The sequence below is a fragment of the Stigmatopora nigra genome, chromosome 6 (assembly GCF_051989575.1).
Source record: "Stigmatopora nigra isolate UIUO_SnigA chromosome 6, RoL_Snig_1.1, whole genome shotgun sequence".
NCBI lineage: Eukaryota > Metazoa > Chordata > Actinopteri > Syngnathiformes > Syngnathidae > Stigmatopora > Stigmatopora nigra.
In genome coordinates this window covers 3590789-3614541 of record NC_135513.1, presented here as the reverse complement: position 1 = coordinate 3614541, position 23753 = coordinate 3590789, and the positions used below count along the sequence as shown (strand labels likewise).

The following is a 23753-nucleotide window of genomic DNA, read 5'->3' as shown; positions in this document are numbered from 1 at the left end:
TGCAACTGTTTGGCGACCTCGTCCTTGCAAATAAATATCAGTCTTTGATCCGTAGTAACTCCGACATCGTCACATCCTTCTTTTTATGTTCACCATCCAGCATCTCCAATTCTCGGATTTTCTTCAGGGTATACAGAAAATGTTGTTGTTTATAAAGTGAAGCAACTTCATACAGAACTCTTTACCTGTGATATCTCTGTGTTAATGATGTGGATGTACTGCTTGTCTTGTCCTAGGGAGGCCATATCAGACAGGAATTGCCTTCTCTCCTCAATCTCATCCAAAACTACAACAGAAAAATATATATCTATTGCTACCCACTCTAGCAGCAGCACAACACCATGTGGATCTCCTAATAGATCTCCATGAATTACTACCCTCTGAGTTTTCTGAACCTTTGGTACATTAGCATCAAGATTATGTAGCTCTTCAAATTTTAACCATGACACTATATCAAGGCAGTATGCACAAATCCTGACCTTCCTGATAGCGATCTTTCTTCTCTATCACTTCATATTTTGGATTTGCGGCCATTCTTCTGGGCACTGTATCTTGTGGGACTTGTTCTTGTCCTGTTGCTAAGATGTTTTGAAGCCTCCTCTTCTCTTTTTCTAAATCTCCTAGATCAAGACAATAAAGTTCCAGAGGGTACATCTTAAAATATGTTGAAATTATAGAATCATTACTCTGAATTAGGTAATATGTGCGTGACTTTTCAAATGTTTGATATAGATGCATTGGAGCGTTGCAAAGTAACATTCTGTTTTGGCTTCAGTAACTTACTTGTGGGAGCGGGACAGAATTGTTCTCGGACATAGCTGTTTCCAGAGAGACAAGAAACAGCAGTGCGTCTAAGGGGGCGAACTGGTAGAACTTTCGAGGAGCATTGAGTGGCTTTTGGGTGAAGAAGGGAAGTGGATGGTGAAGTCTCAGTCAATTGTGGCAAGCCTGACCCTTCTGAAGGTAGAATATTAGGATTTTACCACAAAGGTTTTGCAGAGTAACTAAATGGGGACACTCCAAAAATGAACTTCGACTAGTGAGTGAGCATAATGGGAAGCTTCTAGATCAGTGGTTCTTAAACAGGGTTCGATCGAACTCAAGGGGTTCGGTGAGTCGGTTTCAGGGTTTTGGTGAAGCCTCTGCCAGGCAGGTCAAGACACATCAACTCATCATGTCTATTCACAATAACATGCCCCGCTTGACCATCACTGGCATCAGATGATTATGTGACATTGCTTAGCCAATCAGTGCTGCAGGGATATTTTATATCTTGAATTTGAAAAATATATTTATTTTCCACTTAGATATGGTTCGGTGAATGCGCAAATAAAACTGGTGCGGTTCGATTGCTCCAACAAGGTTACGAACCACTATTCTAGATAGCCAGTTTAAAAAGTTGGCAACTCTAGCCGCAAAAGACCAAAGTTGCCACCATCATATTGCAGTTTCAAAAAACTGTATTATTTACAAACAGCAATGTAGTGCTTTTCCGATTGTGTTCAGTTAAGGCCATACACACAACAAATATACCACTGACTTCTCCAAAGACTTCACTTAACTTCCAGACACTTATTGACCCTTTTTCGTTGGCGGTTGCTGAGGTTCAGCTGCTGCATCATTGCTGTGCACACACAAGAATGAATATATTTAGAGACCATATAATGACATTCTCAGCCACTTATAGTCCAAATATTAAAACACAGAGTAATCAAAACTATATAAATATGTACATGTCAGCAGGTCTCTGGTCTCCTTGCTGTACTGATGGGCACCTTGGACATGGTTCCGTGATGAAGCTTCCATTTGTGTGTCCCCTTGTTTACACTGTTGGCATTTTGAAATATACCAAAATAAATAGTTAGTGTTAAAACATGAGCATAGTTCAAAAATACACCAATGAATTAGAAAAGCTATAAAACTTGTTTTGATACTGTCGAATTCTGTTTTGCTAGTACTAATATTAATATTTTGTTGGTTTTGCAAAAGCAATATTTAATGGTAACCTGATTTGACAATGAATAATATGCAGGTACACAAGAGGTTTTTTGTGTCATGTACATTTCTTAACGCATTCTCAGGCATTGACAGTGATAGACATCAAATAAATTTAAACTTGGATGGCTGGCATTTAGTGAACCTGTTTCACTCCCATTGACTGTGCTAGACATCCAATGCACTTTAATTAGGAGTGTTGGTAGTGATGCCCACTACTAGCTCTCGCAGTGAAAGTGCTTTGAGATCTAGTGCCGTTAATGGCAGCCTGTGTCTAAAAAAAAAGCTACATTTTAAATTAGTACGGTACCTAGATGAGCGGTTGGTTGTGTGGCGTCGATGAGATGGATTTCGGTATCCATAGCAACCAAAAACAAACCCCAAGAAGGGAGATGAAACTTGATTTTTAAAGAAAGTTTAATTACTTACACGTATATTTAATCAACTATGAACCAAAACACACAATTAATGCAACATTTAAAAATAATAATAACAATAATAATAATAAGGCTTAATAATGGTTACTGCGTTGGCCTCACAGCTCAGGGGACCTAGGTTCAAATCCTGTTCTGTCCACCTGTTTGGAGTTTGCATGTTCTCCCCGGCCTTGGGTGGGTTTTCCTCCAGGTGCTCCGGTTTCCTCCCACGTTCCAATAAACATCCATGGTAGGCTGCTGATTGGACAGACTAAATTGCCCCTAGGTATGAGTGTGAGCATGAATGGTTGTCCTTCTCTTTGTGCCCTTCGATCAGCTCGCCCCCGATTCATGGTGTTCCCTACCTCTGGCCAGAAGTCAGATGGGAAAGGGTCCAGCATCCTCCGTGACCCTAGTGAGGATAAAGCGGTTCAGAAAATGAATGAATGAAAAACTGCATAATAAAAACTGCCACGAGACAAATTACAAGGTTGTCAACAACTGTCATACTAGATTACAGACAATTACTATATTCATTCATTTTCCGAACGGCTGATCCTGATATGGTTTGTGGGGGTGCTGGAGCCTCGCCCAGCCAATTGTAGGCAGTATGTAAATGTATTATATGTATAGACATAGATATGCATCCACAATTATGCATAGAACAGCAGAAGAAGAAGAAAATACAACATCAAATTCTCTGCCATTTTATAGCATGGAACCAGGCAAGAAAAAAATGTTCCCCATCACACTCTTTTCAATTTGAAATAGTCAACATAATTATCTGTTTCACACTAAGCTTGGTGAGTATTTGATCAGTCAAAATGATATATTTTATCATCAATAATGTTCGTTGTGGGAGATTACAAAACAACCCGCAAATGGACTTTGATTTGTACTACAGTGTTAACATTTTTTATTTATTTAGATCTTGAGGAAAATTTTCCTTTGCCTTCCATGAAGATGCTAAATGCGAGTGAAAGTTTTGCAGATGTATGTGCAGTCGTCACCAGAGGGGGGGATGGGGGGATAGTTTATCAGTGATGGGCTGGTCATGCATTATCTGTGCAGACAACTGTCTGCCAGCAGATAAATACTAGCTAGAATATAATCACCTTTCATACGTCTTCTCAGAAGTTACTACGTGACCTCTGTATGTGTGTGATTGCAAATGTGTTAAAAATTATTATTAGATATTATGAATTCACTTATTACACATTGGATGATAGTATGAATGTTTTTAACACAAAATGATAAACACATCAATATTTGTGTGCATGCATAAGCTTGATAGTATATATGAATATTTGGCAAGTCAGGCATTTTCATGCATTTGAGAGTTGCTAATGTAAGAACTCAAGAAAAGGAAAACAATATTAAGGTTTGTGTTCCATCTCTCTCTTTCACATATATATATATATATATATATATATATATATATATATATATATATATATATATATATATATATATATATATATATATATATATATATATATATATATATATATATATATATATATATATATATATATATATATATATATATATATATATATATATATATATATATATATATATATATATATATATATATATATATATATATACACATACATACATATACATATACATATACACATACATACATATACATATACATATACACATACATACATATACACATACATACACATACACATACATATATATACACGTCTTGATGGTTCTGAGCAGGTAAATTCACAATTATTAATACATTTTTGGTTTGGGGGTCCTAATGCAAAGCGCTCCACCTCCTAACGGTCCAAAGCAACATGAAAAAGAGATATTTGAACTGTGCGAACCAGCTGACATAGATAGACAAGTGCGAGGAAGGAGAGATAGCGGAGAGGAATGGTGCAAAGGAGGCATCTTTAACAAACTGTGTAAATTGTAACTGCCATGAGCAACCTGTTGGGATTGTGAGCGACTCTTTTTAGCCGAAGGCCAAGAAGATATTAAGGAAGAGAAGAACAAGAATTAGGGATAAAAAAAAAGTAAATTAAAAAAAACTGAAAACACTTATTACTGACAACTCTCTGGATTTGTATTTAAATACTCCATGGCTGCAACCCAAGCTGTGCTCCCGTCCTTCAGCTCCTTCTCAAATGTCTCGGACATGAAAGTAAGTATTAATTGCATTTCATTAGTTGTGTTTACCCAAAATGTCAGGAAAAAAACTAAAGCCTTCTTGGGGGAAAAAAACAACAATTACTAATCTGGTTGAGAGACAGCATGTGTAATTGTTGATAACTATTAGTGTTGATTAAGGTTTGTCTATCAACTGAAATTCTGTCAAATTCATAACTCACATCTGAACTTGCCATCCTTCATAATTGAAAATACACAGTAATGTGCAAGCGTCCCATTTATGTTGCGCTAATGAAATTTTCACAATGGTAATTTAAAAAGAAATTATAACCCCAATGGAGTAGAAAAAGTAGGTAGGATTATGTAAAACAAATCGAATTTTAGAAAATGGGCTAAGGACAAACCCATTAAATTGTAGGTGATCCTGTATAAATGTCTTAAAACAAAACAAAAAATATTAAGTCAATAATAAACAGTAAGAAGAAACAAAAATCCAACAAGAAGCATAAAGTATTAAATATTATAAGACTGCTAAACTAAATTTCACGTCAAGTTGTAAATTTGCAAGGTGGGCTACATTATTAGGCTACATGCACTATTGATTTCGTCTAATTTGGTAAATTTCTTTCTTTTATATATATTTATATGTACGGTGGCCCGATGGAGCGACTTGTTAGCACGCCGGCCTCACAGCTCTGGGGTTCTGGGTTCAATTTCAGGTCACGTACCCCTGTGTGGAGTTTGCATTCTTCTCTCCAGGCCTATGTGGGTTTCCTCTGAGTACTCTGGTTTCCTCCCACATTCATAGGCCGACTGGACACTCTCTAAATTGTCCGTAGGTATGGGTGTAGTCTGCATGGTTGTCCGTCTCCTCGTGCCCTGCGATTGGCTGGCCACTGATTAAGGGTGTTCCCCGCCTCTGGCCCGGTGTCAGCTGGGATAGGCTCCAGCACCCCTTGCGACCCAAATGAGGATAAAGCGGTTCAGAAAATGAGATATTATATACACATACACGTACACGTACACGTACATATACACATACATATACATACACTGTGGTGTGGGCAACATAAATCGATACCCACTCGGTGGCCGTGGGATTGTGACTGCAGATGGTGTGCTTTGCCACTGACAGGCAACAAGTCTTGAGTGTAGTCTGCTTTACAAGTCAGCTGGAATTGGCTCCAGCACCCCACCACCCTGAGAAGGATAATCAGCATTGAAAATTAATGAATGAAAAATGTATCCTCTGCTTTGGTTGGAATGAAAACATGCACCCATTGGAGCCCTTGAGGGCAAGATCGGACACCAGTGCTCAACACTAGAGGCGGGCAAGTCCTGGTCTTTGTTCCAAATGATGTTGCACCCAGGTTGCAACCCAGGTTTTGTTTCTACTCCAATCCGAATGCATGGGGGAAGAGTCATTTGGCATTGAAATTCAATTTCTACTGAAACAAGCAGCACCTGACTGCAATCAACTGATTAAAATTGTAAGACACCCACTGCAGGAGTTTGTGGATTAAATGCCCACCCCTGCTCTATACTATCCACTTATCTTATTTTCTACATTTTCCTATTCAGGTTTTGAGGGAGCTGAGGTCCGTACGATTTGACTTTTTTTTTTTTTTTTTACTTTTGCAAAAGGCAGACTATAACCTGACCTGATTGTCAACCAGACATTTTTTGTATTAAATTAATGTAAAGAAAGACAACTGAAACATCAGTTGGTCCAATCTCTGGGGATGTAGCAACAAGGTAAACAACCCAGTTCAAAAGTATAGGCCCTTGAAAGATCTATGTCGGTTAAATTTCTAGACTGCCAACATAAACTCACTTAGACGGGACTTTGATATGTGATAGGGAATCTTGTAATTATGTACAGTGATGAGAAAATAAAGCAAAATGGTCTTTCAGGTGTCTGGAATTCTTAACTTCTATCATTCCAATCCTTTTTCCCCCTAAACTTGTTTGTGTTAAATATTTTCCTTTCTTAGATGTGGAATCTGGAAGACAGCTCACCGCCTCTGAGCTCCGAGCAACTGTACCTTTCCCAGAAAATGAGCGAGGATCATGTCAACAACGACAGCCAGACTTCCTGGGACATCGAACTACTGCTATCCGAGTGGAGCAGTCCCTCGCTGGACCTCAGCCCTACTCTGGAACACAGTGAAGAGGGGATCCCTCAACAGCCGAACCAAGGCAGACTATACCAAGAGGCGTGCTTGCCAAAGGACCAAATGGTTCAGGATCCCATGGACAACAGTCTCATGGCAGAATTCATGTTGCCGAATGCGTCATTTCAACCTCAAGTGTACCACCAATGTTACAATAACAACTCAGCAGATCGAACGTCTACAGTCAATCATATAGATCTATTTGGTTTGTCCCAGGGTAGACACAGCACAGGGGGCCTCAATGAGATCCCATCTTGGGAATTCCATCCATTTCACCCCCCACAGCATTCTTCTTTAATGGCTTTCCCTGAAGGCAGGTTCATTCCACTTCAAGCCTCGACCTCTGACCCCCGACACTACAACTACCCCTCACACTTTACCCACAGCGCAAGCCTTTTCTGTGACTACACCCACAGTCAGGCCACTGGTTGTTTAACCCTACAGCAACAAATGATCGGACCACATCTGCCCCCTAGCGGGACAGAGGGGAAGCGTGGGCGAAGGCCGACAGGGAAAAAGAAGCCCGCTACCCATGGCTGTGAATACCCAGGCTGCAGCAAGACCTACACCAAGAGCTCGCACCTCAAGGCTCACCTCCGCACACATACGGGTAAACTCAGTCACTCAATCACTTGACCATGACGTTCTTGCCTCATTACATGTCTTACTTTTCTAGGAGAAAAGCCTTACCAGTGTTCGTGGGAAGGCTGCAACTGGAAGTTTGCCCGCTCAGATGAGCTGACGCGTCACTACCGCAAGCACACGGGCCAAAAACCATACCAATGTGTGCTCTGTAAGAGGGCTTTCTCCCGGTCTGACCACCTGGCTCTTCACATGAAGAGGCATGCCTGATGCTCCGGTTGAAATCCTGATACCCACTCGGTAGCCAGATCATTAGGTGCACATTGAAATCAAATACAGGAGCTTTATTGACAGTTCTGCCTCTGCAGAAAAATTACATTTGAGAGGGCCTGATGGGTATTCATCAATGTTTTGGAAAAGTTCCATCAAAACCAGACACTTCACACAAACAAAGTGAAATATAAACGCCCCTTAAAGGCGATGTTAGAATTTTACACATTTTGAGTTTAAAAATGGTGGTGTTTTCTCCAATTATTCATAATTATATCATCACCTTTGAAATGTTCACTTTAAAAATTTCCTATAGTTGTGTTTGAATGTGCTTTTTTAAGCGGACCAATCGTGAGCAGAGATAAAATGTTTATTTGCTGGCTTTAACTTTAATCATATTACAGATATCAGCTTTCATAGACCATGGTGCCGAACTCCGAAAACTGATTACGTAGAGGGTTTGAAATCGATTTGTTTATATAGTGAGTGGCATCATTGCTGTTGGATAAAAAGCTTTGTTTTTGATTTCTGTGACATTTTTCTGAGCATGACCTAAGGTAAAACCTAAAAAAAACTATACGTATGGTGTACGTAAACAGGAGAAACTTAAACACTAATACATAATTTACTGAGATGTGAATAGGTCATAAAATAAGGAGCTCACATGAAATCTTGATAAAGTCACAGCTCCACTCTCAAATCCTAGAATTTATCTTACTATTGCACTTGCTTAGACTTTTTAGTTATATTTGATGAACCGTTTAACTCAGGGTTGTGTTAATCATCACTTTGTGGAAGGCTCTTGATTTAAAAAAAATGCTGGCTTATCAAGTGACCGCCATATTTATTGGTTTACATGCTACATGTGTCATTTTTGTATTTTTTATTTTACATTTGCTTAGAGTTTAAAGTTGATTGATTATTGCTTTTGTAGCCATATTATAATAAAGAATTACTACTATAACCTAAAATTTGGTCTTTTGTTTTGGTTAGTTTGGTATTAATCTACCTCAGATCTGAAGCTCCTATCATTCATTCATTTTCTGTACCACTTTATCCTCACTAGGGTCGCGGGGAGTGCTGGAGCCTATCCCAGTTGACTTCGAGCCAGAGGTAGGAGACACCCTATATCGGTGACTAGCCAATCGCAGGGCACAAGTAGACAGGCAACCATTAACACTCACAATCATACCTAGAGGCAATTTAAAGTATCCAATCAGCCTACCATGCATGTCTTTGGAATGTGAAAGGAAACCAGAGTACTCGGAAGAAACCCACGCAGGCCCAGGGAGAACATGCAAACTACACACAGGTGGACTGACCTGGATTTGAACCCAGGACCCCAGAGCTGTGAGGCCGACGTGCTAACCACTCAATCCACCGGGTCACGCTTGCTGGAAGCTCTGTCCAAACTAACCAAAAATTGAAGATTGCTGAATGTACCATCTTTGCTATTTTAGGAAGAGCAGCTAGTGGCTTTTTATGGCATAGGCTCAGACACTCCGATTTACTTTTTAAGTGTACACAAATCCCCTGTTAAGCGATTAATTGTTTTTAGAAGGACTATTTTTATCCAACACAAGGAGAAGGGCCCGGCCAGCTTTGCGACAAAGCCTCTCCACTATTTTTATTTATATTTTTGGCTCTCCAGCACAGATGACTTGGAGTAAGACATGCACGCAATGTTTGTCTCTGTATTATACTAATGGTCTGGTTGGTTTGCGTGTATCAGAGGAATCAACCCAAAGTTGTGAAAGGCTACCCTCAAACTTGCCAACAATGCTTGGACAAATTGTTATTTTTGAAGGACCTTAAACAGAAACCAACACTTTATCTTCACCTGGACATGAATCACTAATATTAGGAACAGAACCCTGACCCCTCTGCTTTTTAAAAGCAAAATACAGCCGTAAAATGCGCCAAACTTAGTAATAGGTTGTTTTTGAGAATGCACTCGAGTGTTGAAAATCGAGTGTCTTTATCGTGCAGCCATTGACCTGGAAAAAGATAGGCTTAAAATGTTTGCGTCTCTACCGAAGACTAAGCCCAAAGTTTAAATGTTTTACCTTGAAAATGCTACTCCCAGTTAGAAAAATCGATTTTAAAAAACTGGGGCCCAAATTAAAAAATCAAGCCTGGTAACATCCTAGAGCCATACATTTGCAATTGTGTGTTCAAAACCGCATTCAAATCAGATGTATGGCATTGTATCAATTTTTTACGATGTTAACGGACAAACACACTAACGCATGCACACATTCTTAGAAACAGTAATATGTATAGATTTACTAATATAAGGTGGCTTCATCCCCTGCATTTCTTACAATGTACTTTATGCGAGACATGTTAAAACAGCTGCATTTTGCCAGTCAGAAGTTGAACAGAGCAAAGCATTGTCTATTACAACCTTGTTACAACCACTAGGTGGTACTACTATACGACTACTGCGCACTTCTATTCAAGGGCCACCTGGGCGTTGAGTAGTTAGCGCATCGGCCTCACAGTGAGCGAGGGACCTGTGTTCAAATCCCGGTCGGTCCACCTGTGTGAAGTTTGAATGTTCTCCTCGGGCCTGCGTGACATTCCAAAGTCATGCATGGTAGGCTAATTGTACACTCTAAATTGTATGGTTGTGAATGTGAATGGTTAGGGGTTAGGGTTAGGGTTGTCTGTTTGTGCTCTGCGATTGGCTGGTCACCCATACACGGTGTGCCCCGCCTCTGGCCCTGAGTCAGCTGAGATAGGCTCCAGCACCCCCCGCAACCCTAGTGAGACTAAAGCGGTTCAGAGAATTATATATATATATATATATATATATATATATATATATATATATATATATATATATATATATATATATATATATATATATATATATATATATATATATATATATATATATATATATATATATATATATATATATATATATATATATATATATATATATATATATATATATATATATATAGATAGATAGATAAAATACATACACATATGGTGGTACCTTGAGAGATACGAGCTTAATGCACTGAACTCGTATGTCGAGTTACTCGTAACTCAAATCAACGTTTCCCATAAAAATTTAAAATGAACTAAATACAAATTAATTTGTTCCCACCCTCTGAAAAAAACACCAAAAAACAGGATATTACAATGGAAAAAAAATGTATTGGTTAAAATTCACCATCTAATTACATAGTAACAAATAACTGGTGGTTATGATGTTTAATAATAAAATGAGACATTATTCAATACAACGGGGAGTTTGCGGATGAGAGACTTGATGAGTGCGCTTGTAATGTAACATAAACTGAACTTAAATGAACTCACATTCCTATATACCCAAACTTAAAAAAGTTTTAATCTTACGTTACACTAAATTTCAAACTTCTTGTGCAATAACCAAGGCAAAGAGGATAATGTATTACACCGCGGCTTTCAAAGCGAACTTCCTTCTTTTCCATACATATTGGCGAGCCAGCTCAGTCACGAGTACACTACTCCTGTTTTTCGATTATTTTATACTTAATATCCATTGTCGATCATTTTGTCTCATATCTCAAGGTAAATATTTGATGCGACAAGAACGCTAGTTCCAGACCAATGTTCAGAATAAGATTGTGAGGAAAAGCTTATCATTAATCAGAGTTGGCAATAGAGCAGTGCACACAGAGCATGACAACGAAAGGACTATAACACATCTAAAATGGATTGGACATCTTTCTTTCTTTTTTGTTGTTAGTCTATTTAAAAAATAAAAGTAGAAGGATTGTACCCATGCATCCTTGGATTTGTTTGAGAGCAACCCTCGGAGAAAAATGTTTGGTGCTGTATAAGGAGGTCATTTTGGCTTGATTAGTTGTTTGGGAAGTAGCCCAAGAGGCAAAAAAAAGATGTGGGTATTCGTATTCTTTTATATTCTTTTGTCAGCAGATGTGTCAGTGTTTGCAGATAGGTTTTCTGATGAATCCTACACTGTATGTTACATAGTTTTCAACTAACCTTGCTGCTGAAATTGAGGTAGAAGAGAGCGATGATGCAGAGAGGAGCAAAGCAGCTCTATGAGTCATCCATCACGTCAGACTCGGAAAAGCTATTTTTAACTTTGAAGCCACTTCGGCAAAGACTGATTGGCCAGCGCGCAGGGAGAGGATGAAGTTTCACAGAATATATTAAAAAATTTAGAACCAATCAAACATCAGGAAGTCTATATCTTAAGAAATACCAAATAACGACATAGATCTCTTGATTCTTACACAGTAATACTTAGAGATATGAGCTTAATGCGTTCCAGGACCAAGCTCGTATGTCAATTTACTCGTATCTCAAATCATTTTTTCCCATGGAAATGAACTAAATACAAATAAATTTGTTCCCATCCTCTGAAAAAAACACCAAAAACAATGGAAAAAACATCTTTTTGTTAGTTCGAATTTACCATCTACTCAGAAAGTAGCAAATAACTATTTAGTGATTATGAATCAATACTAAAATGCGACTTGACAGATGGCAACGCGCTCGTAAAATAACCAGAATATAAATTTAACTCAAATGAAGGGTTCTGGTGTGGTGTTGAAGGTTCCCCTTTTTCAGATTCTTGCTTTGCTTTTAAAGTCATGTAAATTCCGCTGGGTATGTATGGAAAGCAGACAGCAGGTGCAACTTTGCAGTGAGTAAGGGGAAAGAAGATGTACCTGACCTTGTTTGTTGATTGTCCTCAAGTATGCTACTGAGCCATAAGCTTGGACTGAAGCGTTCAAAGAACACGTGAATTTCTCTGACCACACTTTGTTCCTCTGTCACGGCTGGTAGGTACAGTAGTGGTAACCTGACTTGGGGGAGAATCTGTAGTTCTTGGTCCCAGCTTTGCTATGCTTGAAGGAAGTCTTGAGGTAGGACAGGATCATCCCATTCTCTTTGCTTCTTCCAAAGGCTGACTTGCATCTTGGCTCGTGTTGTGTATGACAGAAGAAAGAGTCTACTGATTGGCTAAGACTTTGTAGATGTACCGCATCGTTGGGGCACCATACTGAATAGGTCGGTGTTGGTAGCTCAGAAAGCTTGTTTGACTATGCCAGCCTAGACCAAGTCTGGGTTCAGGGGTGTCTGCTTTTTCTTGAGGAAGCCAGAGTTTGAAACTGTCCCATTTGGCGTCACTAGGTAGATGTTCAATGGCATTTGGCACATTATTTGGCCGTTGGCGTGGCATGGTAGGTCTCGGAGTTCATTTACCAGTGCCCTGGCTTCTGCTTGGGTAGGCAGGCTCTGTATCAGGCTGTCCACAAAGAAGCACTTCTTGATGGAGAACTCAACCTTATCTTGTGGCTGGCTATGTGTAAAAATGTGATGTTGTAAGACGAAGGTGAGGCAACATGGGCTGAAGGTGCTAACAAAGGGTAGGATATGCCGCTCAAGCACCTCTAAAGGCCCGTCTTTGATCAAATCACGCCAGAGAGACCGGAGCATGGAACGGTTTTGGGGAAGCGGGATAACTTGATGAAACATCCCCTTTATGTCGGTACTAAGGGTGACAGCGTGTTGCCGAAAGCGTAACAGCACTCCCAAAAGTGAGGCACTGAGCATTGGTCCTGGTATCAGTGAATTGTTCAGACTCTGGCCTCGATATTGATATGAACAAGGGAAGACGATTCGGTTCTTGCCTTTTATGACTCACCATGTGGTGTGGGACATACCGTCGGTCCACCTGTCTTGAGTTTGTATGTTCTCCCTGAGCCTGTGTGGGTTTTCTCTGGGTACTCCGGTTTCCTCCCACATTCCAAAAACATGCATGGTAGGCTGAACAATCTAAATTGGCCCTATGAATGTGTCAGCTGGGATTGGCTCCAACACCCCCTGCGACCCTAGTGATTCAGACGGTTCATAAAATGAATGAATGAATGAATGATAGGTCCCCCAATGAAAAAGTGGTTCTATCGCCTGACTTTGGTGTTGGTAGTCTGTGTTCGATTCCCACTCACTGTGGTGGGATTGTGAGTGTGGGGGGTTGTCTGCTTCATTGTGGCTTGTGATTGGCTAGCAATGAATTCAGGGTGTCCCTTACCTGCTGCCTGCGGTTGACTGAGATAGGCTCCAGCACCCCCTTGACACTAGTGAATGAATACTAATTGCGAATATTTTTAAGACTAAAAATAGTGGTCCCTTGCTCTACAAATGGTTAAAAGGTAAGTGTCAATGTTTGAACAGCTGTACACTGCTAAAGTGACCACTGGTAAATACACAGTAGTAACCAATTAACGCAGTTGATGGGGGGTCGGAATAATAAAGCGCCTCGTGGTGTTGGTACACTCGCCTTATTCCCGCAAGCGGCGGTATGATTGGGAGTGCGGATGGTCATTTGTCTCTCTGTGTGCCCTATGACTGACTGGCGACCAGTCTAGGGTGTATTTTACCTTTCGCCCTAAGACAGCTGGTTTAGGCTCCAGCAACCCCCGCAACCAACTCGAGGATGGGCGATATGGAAGATGGAGAGAAAAACTCCCCAGAAAAAAATCTGCGATATAGTAAAGCGGCGATAACCGAAGCACGGGGTAGCGAGGTGCTTCTTACAGCTTTATGTCGTATAGCTAAATGCAAGTAGTGACTTAAGTAAATATGCTAAATAACTACATTCTTCTTTTAAAAGAAAAAAAACAAAAACATTTGCATACAATATACACGGTTCCCCCTCCCACCTCCACGACCACCACAACCACGACCACCACCACAACCCACCCTTCCTCCACCTCGAGGCTATACGTAGCGGCTAACAGGGCGCGTGTGCTCGTGTTTTTTTTATCCGTGTTGTAAAGCGAGTCCACGCTGGAAGGGTGTATATGCTCCCCGGCTGAAGGAGAGACAGAACCACGCGGTGGGTGTTGGCGGGTGCAGTATATGTAACACGCATCCTCTCGCGTGGAAACACAGAGGACACAAACGTGACGAGGCAGCCGAAAAGCTGTTACGCAACCATTGACCTACTAACACATATTTTTCGAAAGGCTGCCGCACAAAGTGGAGCAAAGTGTCCGGTAGCGCACAACACGGATCAGCTCTAGCAAGGAGACGGATATCAGCACCCGAACGTGCCAGAGACAGCAACGGAGGAACAACTTATATCAGTTTTTTTTTATTGCTGAGGTTTTTTTTCTAAAGAAAGGAGGAAACGGGAACGAGACTGCTTTTGTGTCGAGGAAGCCTTAAGGTTGTGCTCCCCTCCTCCACTATTCAAAGGTATGTTTTGACGGCGCGGACCCCGCTCTAGTTTGTTTTCCCACTTGTTTTGTTTGTGCTTTGGGGTCTAATAATTGCAATAAATCAATATATAAACGCGGAATTTTATTTACTGATTGATTTGCGTGGGGCACACACGCCGGTTTATGGCCGGTTATTGTTCACATGGTGAATCAGCCGGCAACCCAACCCGTCTCTACAAGACGGAATAATAACACTTTATGATATTTTGTCGTTCTATCTAGTTTGTTTACTTGTGCCTTACAATATTTGTTGGACTAAAATGGACTTGGTCCGCGTGGCTTACTGTGCGTATGTTCAATGTCAAGTCTAGGTAATTTCCCCCCGGTGGTGTTTTCCTATGAGTCGACCGAGGCAGCTGCTTGCTCGCTTTTGTGCGGCTAATAATGCTAATATTACTCTCACATACGGTTAGCCTTGTACATGACGCATAATGATTAACGCAGAATGGAGAGCACTTATATGGACGGTCGTGAATAAAACTGAAATATGAATGGAAACAAATGACTCAAATCGTGCGCTGCGTCATTTTTTTTGTAATTTTCACGTGCCGTAAACATTTTTAGGCCAATTTACTAATTCTTCTATTCACGCCAGGTCTCGATTATAATTTATATAATAAAGTATATTATATATTTTTCTTCTACTTATGTTTGTATTTTTCACATAATTAATAAATATTATAAGTGCAATTATACAATAAATGCACTTTGAAACAATAAAGGTCATAAAATGAATACAAAACTGAAATACCCCAAGACTCAACAAGTTCTCATTTTTACCTATATACTATCATGTATTACTTATTATGTTTACCTATTATATTGTCATTATAACGTATTACATATATTACATATAGAACTCATCTGCTGCCAATTCATTTAACAATTCAAGGCGAAGTGGTGACTACAATGGGCCGTTTTAGAACAAGTTATTATTTTTGGTCATTAGAGTAGCTCAAATATTAGCAATTAATGAAAAAAAATATTATTGTACTTTTATATCATTTCTATACTTTATATACTTAGGTTTATACAATTTTAATAAAAACTAAATGAATCAAAATGAATAAATACCCAGTCACCTTTGTCAGTATAAGCAGTTCTGTACTTGAATGAAGGAAAATGAATAAATACAGAAATACACCTGGTTACACTTAATTGTTTATTTAAACCCATTGTATGGCAATGACAAGGATAGATGTAAAAATTCATCTGCTCATGTTTCTGTTTGGTTGAGCCAATGAGTGGCTTATAACGGTTTAAAAAAAATCATAATTCATCTAAAAAAAACGGTTAAACTGGGAGGACTCTTTGTGATTGCTCGTTTTAATCCCTTTTGCCACACGTAGTCAAAATAATTTGGACAACTAGTACTGTCAATGGCAGTCAATGAGTGCCTTAGAAAGGTTAGTGAGGCTTAGGGATGACATAACCAGCACGCAGCAGGGAGGTGCAAATCTCTCTCTTGGGACAAAAGGCCCTGTAATTGATTCCCGTTTCCACTCTGCTTATTATTTGTTTTCTGATTATGTGAGCAGATGTCTAAAACAAGTCAGTGGAAATATGCTTATAGATAATGCCATTGTGAGCTATTTGAGTGGAGTGGAAATGTGAAGTTAAAGCACTGGTCTTCAAAAATGCCTGACATGACCTTGTCGTGACTTTGCTGAAATTGGAAGAAACAAGTGAACCTTCAAAATATGAAGCAAGGTGGGGAAAAAAGTCTTGTCTGGCAGGCAGAGTTCTCGTGAATACTTTTAGCCCATCTGCTGCCAGCCGGTCTGCTTTCTGAATGAAATTAGGTCAGACCTCTATTTGGGTGACATACGTACAAGCTCCTCTGACTCAACCTTCAGTCTTTTGCTCTAGGGCAGGTGTGTCCAATTCCAGTCCTCGAGGTCCCCTATCCAGTCTATTTTCCATATCTCCCTCCTCTAATCAAATGATCAATTAATCAGCAAGCTGTCCAATTCTGAATTTTTGATTCAGATATGTTGGTCATGGGAGACCTGGAAAACAGACTGGATAGGGGTCCCCGAGGACCGGAGTTGGAGACCCCTCCTCAAGGGACTATAATAAGACGGCACATTCCTACAGGGCTTGCTCATTATCCATGTCCTACAAGAGTTATTTTAAACAACACTTCTGTTGGTGTTAGATTTTTTAAATAATAATATATAGGCCATACTAAAAGAATGGCCAAAAAAAGGATGCTTCCCTTGAACCAATGTTTATGAATCACATTTCATACATCCATGATAAATTAGATCAAAATAAAGGGGACCATACTTGTACTTTTCATTGCCATATTCCATGCTACTTTTTATTCTTAGTATTTCATGTCTTTTAAATGTTATAACGTCAGATACAAGTCTAGCCTCTTATTTGTGCCCCCCCTTGAAACCTATATACACAAAGCAATTGGGCAAAATGGAGGCCCCACGTGTGTTTGGTTGGAGGAGGGGAGTAAGGATGCCTCACTGTTGACTCACTCGCCCCAGTAGGGGTCAAAGGCGATGCATTCTTGCCCAAGTAAAAAGTTCCTGGAAACAGTGTATAGTCTGGAATGATCAGAATCTTTCCAATGTGTTTTAAGGCTGACTTTAAAAGAGCTGAGACCACCTGACTTTAAGCTAAAACTCAACCCAAACCCTTGTATTGAGGACAAATGAACAGCACATTTCTAGTAGTCAGTAAGCTACAAATGTCGTGGTGTGCGCATTACACAAGGCCGACCCAAAGCATGTGCCCAAGAAGGAGAAAAAGCATAGAAGCCCCTCCCCATGCGAGCCAAAGAGAGGCAGTTACGCGTGACTTTGGCTGCAGAGATGGGTGTGTGCTCTGACGTCAATGCCATCTCCTGCTATACTTTTTCATCTGCCTCTGATGCTCATTGTTTGCTGCTCCTGGTTCCTTTTGGCGCGTACAGCGCTTCATGTTGCGTACAAATCGATATGTTCATACTATCGGTGTTCATCTCTTCATTACCTCCTCCTGATTTCCTCCTGTAATTTACCTCTCTCTATTTCTTTTGGACTATTTATAGAGTGCACTCTAATACGCTTTCCTTCTCCCGCCCTCCCGCTCTTGCAGTCCTACTGACCTATTTTATGGCATACTGTCAAAGACGGGAGGAGTGTTTACTGCTTAGCCGTGTTTCTAGGTCAGTGGGACAGCAGAGCCAGCAAGCTTCCTTCCCACACGCTTTTGTTCTCTTCCCTCCCTCTACGGTCTTTATGAAAATAATTTGTAGTGGGGAGGGTAGTGTCGACCCTGAAATTTTTCCACATCTGTTGTGACCAAATATCTCTGCTCTGTGGAGCAATGCCCAAGTTCTCTTTAAGAAAGTTCGTGGAAAAGAGAGACAAATAAAAGGCGGTCATACTGGTTTGGTAGCAAATCTAGTCATTGCCACTAGTTACCATTTAAAGAAAGAGGTGTTGCGGTATTCCGATCATTAATCAAGCAGGTTCAAGGTTAAATAGTGTTTTTCCTGACTTATAGATGATGTAATGAGTTCATGGGCGGTCATACTGGTTTGGTAGCAAGTCTAGTCTCCGCCTGTAGTTACTGTATAAAGAGAGAGGTGCTGTGGTATTCCGATCATTAATCAAGCTGGTTCAAGTTTAAATAGTTTTTTTCCCGAATAATAGATGATGTAACGAGTTCATGGTGTTCTGGCTTACGCAGAGTAATGCAGCAACCAGATGTGGCTGAGCTGAACTGAAAATGAGTACAAAACTTTTCATTCATAAAAGCTCCAAATTGATTCTTCTTAAATTTTAAACTCAAACATATAGTGATCGTGTGGAATTAATCAGCTTTTAAAGCTTTTATGGCAATATTAGGACAGTTTTGACAAGTTTTCTGACTATTGAAGAATGAGACATCCACTACAATAAGGTGTTGCAAGCAATTTGAAAATGTAAAATGTTTTTTCATTTACTCAGGAATTTTCCATGCAGTTAACAAAAGGAATGCATTAAAAACTTATCCTATGAGATGCGTGAGACTCATTAATTGAAGCAAACGTAGTAAAAAAAAACCTATATATATATATATATATATATAGGTTTTTTTTACTACATATATTTTACTATATATATATATATATATATATATATATATAGGTTTTTTTTACTACATATATTTTACTATATATATATATATATATATATATATATATATATATATATATATATATATATATATATATATATATATATATATATATATATATATATATATATATATATATATATATATATATATATATATATATATATATATATATATATATATATATATATATATATATATATATATATATATATATATATATATATATATATATATATATATATATATATATATATATATATATATATATATATGTATATTATTTTTTACCTATTTATATATGTCTAAAAAATGTCACCCTCTTGCTACTGTAACAGTGAAATTTCCCAAATACGTACAATGAAGTTATCTAATCTAATCACATAAAATAATTGCAACCGCATTCACCTGTTTGTTCAGTTGTAACACAATTAGCTTTATTCTGAGAAACCATACAGGACCAGTAAGTTGTAGTTTGTGGTCTCATAATCAGTCGGGGAAATAAAATAAAAGATGCTCAGATTGTGGTGTGGTTTAGAAGTGAGAAAATCATACATAATAGAGATTTAATGAATTACATTACGGGCAGCATTATAAAAACCAGAAATACAAGAGTTTAGGAAGTAGGCTTTTCCTTTCAATGCTGCCAACTTTTTTGTAAATGTCATTCAACCACCAAACCTTTTAAAATTAGACCGCAGTGATTTATATAGTACTGACTGTTCTTACAGGATGTGGAATCTGACCCCAACCTTGACAGAAATGTTAATTATATGCTGACAGTCTAACTCTTTCTCTCTCTTTCTCTGTCTCTCTCTCACGACATAACAGAGGCTGAAGCTGGATCCTCAGGGAGCCCCAAAGTAGACAGTGTGACCTACATCTTCTGTACTGCACGGTGATGAGAAGCATTGTGGCCTGACCAGCATCACAGCTGTGCAAAATATTTGGAAAGACATCAGATAACTCAATTTCAACTTCTCAGAGACTCACGATGTGCAAAGAAAACTAAAGAACTCAAACTCCGACCTTTTTTGAAGAGCTTTTTAATCAAGAAAATAAGTTCAATGTCTAAGATGTTCGTGGAATTCCATCTCTTCTTAATATTCTTAGCAGTTTTGGACACTTGAAACAGTCTAATTAAGAAAACAATCGGCAGCAGAAATCAATGAGGCTCTCCCTTAGACGTGAACAAATACCACATTTGGAAGTCTTAGCTGATCCCACAACATAGTGGTAATAGTTGTATCAAGACATTTTGCTTATAACTGCGCATTTTTCCTCTACACACTTTGCTGGAGTTCCACTCTGGCCCCAGCTGGGAAAAATGGAAAACCTGAGTCTTCATATCCCAGCCACCAGCAACAAAAATGCCTTGGAAGTGGACGGCTTCGAGGCCTATAATGACCTCCCTTCCCCTCTTCCCGAGTCCGAGGGAAGGGCCAGCAGGCAGGGCAAAGGTTCCAAGCCGACCGTAGCATCTCGCCGCAAACGTGAGTTCATCTCAGATGAGAAAAAAGATGATTCCTACTGGGAAAAAAGGAGGAAGAACAATGAAGCAGCAAAGCGCTCTCGGGAAAAACGGCGCATGAATGACATGGTTCTGGAGAACCGGGTCATGGCCCTAAATGAGGAGAACGTTCGTCTAAAAACGGAACTACTTCAGCTCAAGTTGCGATTTGGTCTCATCACTGCAGCGTCCTATATGGAGAAAAGCCAGCAGATCGCTAGCAGCTTGGCAGCTGGTAATGCAATAAGCAATGGAAGCGGTGCAAACGGGACGTCTACTAACCCTTACCTCTCAAGTAGTGGCTACTCCAGCGCATCCCAGGCGATGCCAAATTCGGACTCTTCTGAAACCGAACAGCCCAGCCGTGGTAAGCGCCACTCTGCGCTTCACAAGTTTTCTCTTAGGGGATCTGTATCGGACTTGTCCGACGGATCCTCAAGGGACAGCCCCGAGCCTTTGGGTTACAACATCAAGATGGAGCCTTCCAATGTGGAGATGACAAGACTGGAAAGCACTGGGCCCTCTGGCGGGATCGTTAGTGGCTTGCCTATGCGGGCATACCAGGGCATCCATCCCGCTCTGATGTCTTCTCATCAGCAGAGCACAACGTTGGCTGAAGCTGCCAGCGACTACAAGCAACAGCGGCAGGGCTGCGTGGAAGCCTCCCCTTCCCCTGCCCAAGCCACTTCTTCCCAAAGGAGTGTCATCCTATATCGTTCTAGCAGCGGATGTTACCCGGTGGAAAGCCAGAGATCAAAGGAGCAACAGAGCAGGCAGCAGCAGCAGCATTTTTCACCCTCAAAATTCTCAGAATATTCAGCAAGCGTCGCCGAGGTCGCCGAGAAGCTTGAGAGGACAAATACGATGGATTGTGAGCAGTACGAATTTTCCGAGACGCCACGGGAGCAGTTCGAAAGCCAGGAACAGCACGAGAACCTTCACGGGCCTTACAGCTGCCGGGATCCGGAGAACGACCATGAGCAAGCTGACAGTCGAAACCCCTTCGCCCCTAATCTGATCCACAACACTGAGGAGGGCGCGTCGGGATTCTCACAGCACAATGGTTATCTCAACTCAATGGACGAAGAGCCTCCGGTTCTTACATATGAGGGAGGCCCTAGAGCTGACGGCTTCTACCAAGAGAATTCATCGGCTAAAGACACATCGTCTAGCGACGGGGACCCCCGGAGCTCCGACAAGGAGGCCTCCACTGACGATGAATCCCCCTCCTCGTCATCCTCCGACATCAGCAATTACCACCAGAAATCTTCGGCGGCCGCTGGGCCGTACAGAGAATGCCAGGCTGAAATCAAAGCGACTGCTCTGCCCCACAAACTGCGTCTCAAAAACCGAGCAATGTCCAACGGGGCCACAAAAGCACAGGTAGAGGTCTTCGTGGGCATTTCCCAGTCCCCGTCCCCCACCCTGCCCCAGCACCCATACCTGGCACTGCCTAGCAGCTCCAACAGCAACCAGGTCAGCAGCGAGACCAGGGAAGCAGAGAACGAGGTGGATTTCGCAGAACACGTCGGGCCACGACCCGACGAGTGGCTGGACTCCGAAAAGATGTCCAACAATCATTAAAGGTGTATTTAGTCACAAAAGTGAGACGCTGTAGTTTTGGACTTTACAAGAGTGACAGCTCAGTTCATCCTGTTAGCAAAAATGTTGCCTATCTAGGAAATGATTTCCATCCACTTTTACTGTCACAGTTTCCCTTTATTCTCTCCTACCTCCCACATGTCCCTCCAGTTTGAGGGGAAAAAAAAACATCATTAACTGAGGGACAAAAACGAAAGTTTCCATCGAGGATGAATCAGGCTTGCGTACACATTTAATGTGGCATTATGAGAGCGTTTCTTTGACCAAAGAATATTAATTTTTCATTAATGTCACTTTGTTGGTACAGTTACATTATATACTGGTCTTCTCTGAATAACATTATCAATCCTTTGTCTCCACACGTCCTTCTCACTTTTCAAGCACTTAGATTGTATATTGTCGTGACCTGCATTTGCTTTTATGAGGTATATATCTTAAAAGAAAATGTGGCAAAAAAAACAACTACAAAAATCTGTCAAATGCAAAAGTCTTGACTTTACGAGCTCAATTTCTGAGGTACAAAGTAAATGCCTCAAAAAATGCCAAGCAATTATAAAAGCCACACTTTTGATTGAATAAGTGAACGTTGGTTCCATTTTAGGGGGGGTTATTTGATCTTCACAACTCCATAAACGCTCCAATTGTCATATCGAGCAAGACTATGTTGTCGTACATTGCTGACAAGCACGAGGCGAGTCTTGTTAGCCACTTGTTTGCAAGAATGAATACACCGTCAATTTAGGGTGTCTAATAAAATAAAGACTAATCTCAGACCAGCAAAGCTGCTCCTAAGTTCCTCCTCATAAGGTGCCTCTTTTACTGTGCCGTCTCTGCTCGTCCCTGCATTGGCTGACGACTTATCAAGCACTGAACTTAAGCAGCAACAGCACTTAATCTACAGTAAAAAAACGTACAATCTGTTCAACAGTTTGACTTCCTGGTGCCTGCCTCTGGTCACTATGTATAAATGTAAAGTTGTCTTGATCACTTGTATACTGTGGTCACTATTTTTATTAATATTATTTTCTATTATATTGCATTAATATTTTGTCTATCGTATGTCATTTTATTGTCCTCTTGTTGTGTCATTTTGCTCTACGCTCTTTCAGGTTTGTGCTGTGTTTGCTCATGTTACCCCAGGCAATGATTTGTACTCTGTGTTACTGTATAACCTGTATCGTTTGCCTAAACCTTTTGCAGAAAAGGAGCCCTCCAAATGACAAGCTTATCCAGAAGTTAAAATGTATAGTTATCTATACTTCACATGGATACATGCAATGGGTGAAAACATCCTTTATTTTGATTGTAACTGTTAAAAAATGGGGAAAAATAAAAAGTTGATGAAATTTCATTTGTCAGGTTCTTTTGAGTACAATTTTATTTCTTGGTATTTTTTTTTTTTTTTTTTTTTTTTAGTAGAGTATCATAATTGTGAGTCAGTATTGCAATACTGAACTAAAGTACACAGACCATTGAGCAGTTTGGCAACAAATGTTAGGACTAAGCCTTTATATTAGTAAAATTAATTATTTACACACATTTATTAAACTAAACTAAAACCTATAAATATGGCGATCGGAAAAACTTATTTCTAACCAGAGTTCTTTACAATTGGTTTTAAACAGACAAAATTTGCAGAATAGAACTAGTAAAAGAAATCTAACAAAATATTTTATTAGTAGGAATTTACCATTTT

At 39.9% G+C, this 23753-nt stretch overlaps 3 protein-coding genes across 4 annotated transcripts; 2 read left to right on the top strand and 1 right to left on the bottom strand.

The window, feature by feature from the left end:
• Window positions 1-11: 11 nt before the first annotated feature.
• On the bottom strand, window positions 12-2339 carry c6h22orf23 (chromosome 6 C22orf23 homolog). Its single transcript, XM_077719302.1, is given in 7 exon segments — window positions 12-121; window positions 186-286; window positions 480-620; window positions 784-957; window positions 1553-1624; window positions 1734-1827; window positions 2306-2339. Coding segments are annotated over 6 exon segments (645 nt in total). The 5' UTR covers window positions 1807-1827; window positions 2306-2339; the 3' UTR covers window positions 12-37.
• A 1926-nt stretch (window positions 2340-4265) lies between these two features.
• klf1 (Kruppel like factor 1 (erythroid)) lies at window positions 4266-7992 on the top strand. 2 transcript variants are annotated; one of them, XM_077719073.1, is made up of 3 exons: window positions 4266-4578; window positions 6539-7328; window positions 7395-7992. In XM_077719073.1, the coding sequence occupies exons 1-3, from the start codon at window positions 4516-4518 to the stop codon at window positions 7568-7570; spliced, it is 1029 nt and encodes a 342-aa protein (XP_077575199.1). In that variant the 5' UTR covers window positions 4266-4515; the 3' UTR covers window positions 7571-7992. The 2 variants fall into 2 exon arrangements, with proteins under 2 accessions (XP_077575199.1, XP_077575198.1); XM_077719072.1 differs by lacking the exon at window positions 4266-4578 and adding an exon at window positions 6036-6299.
• A 6358-nt stretch (window positions 7993-14350) lies between these two features.
• Window positions 14351-23408, top strand: LOC144198126 (uncharacterized). The gene is made up of 2 exons (XM_077718991.1): window positions 14351-14803; window positions 19777-23408. Exon 2 carries the CDS (start codon window positions 20273-20275, stop codon window positions 22037-22039), a length of 1767 nt encoding a protein of 588 aa, XP_077575117.1. The 5' UTR covers window positions 14351-14803; window positions 19777-20272; the 3' UTR covers window positions 22040-23408.
• The last annotated feature ends 345 nt before the right edge of the window (window positions 23409-23753 follow it).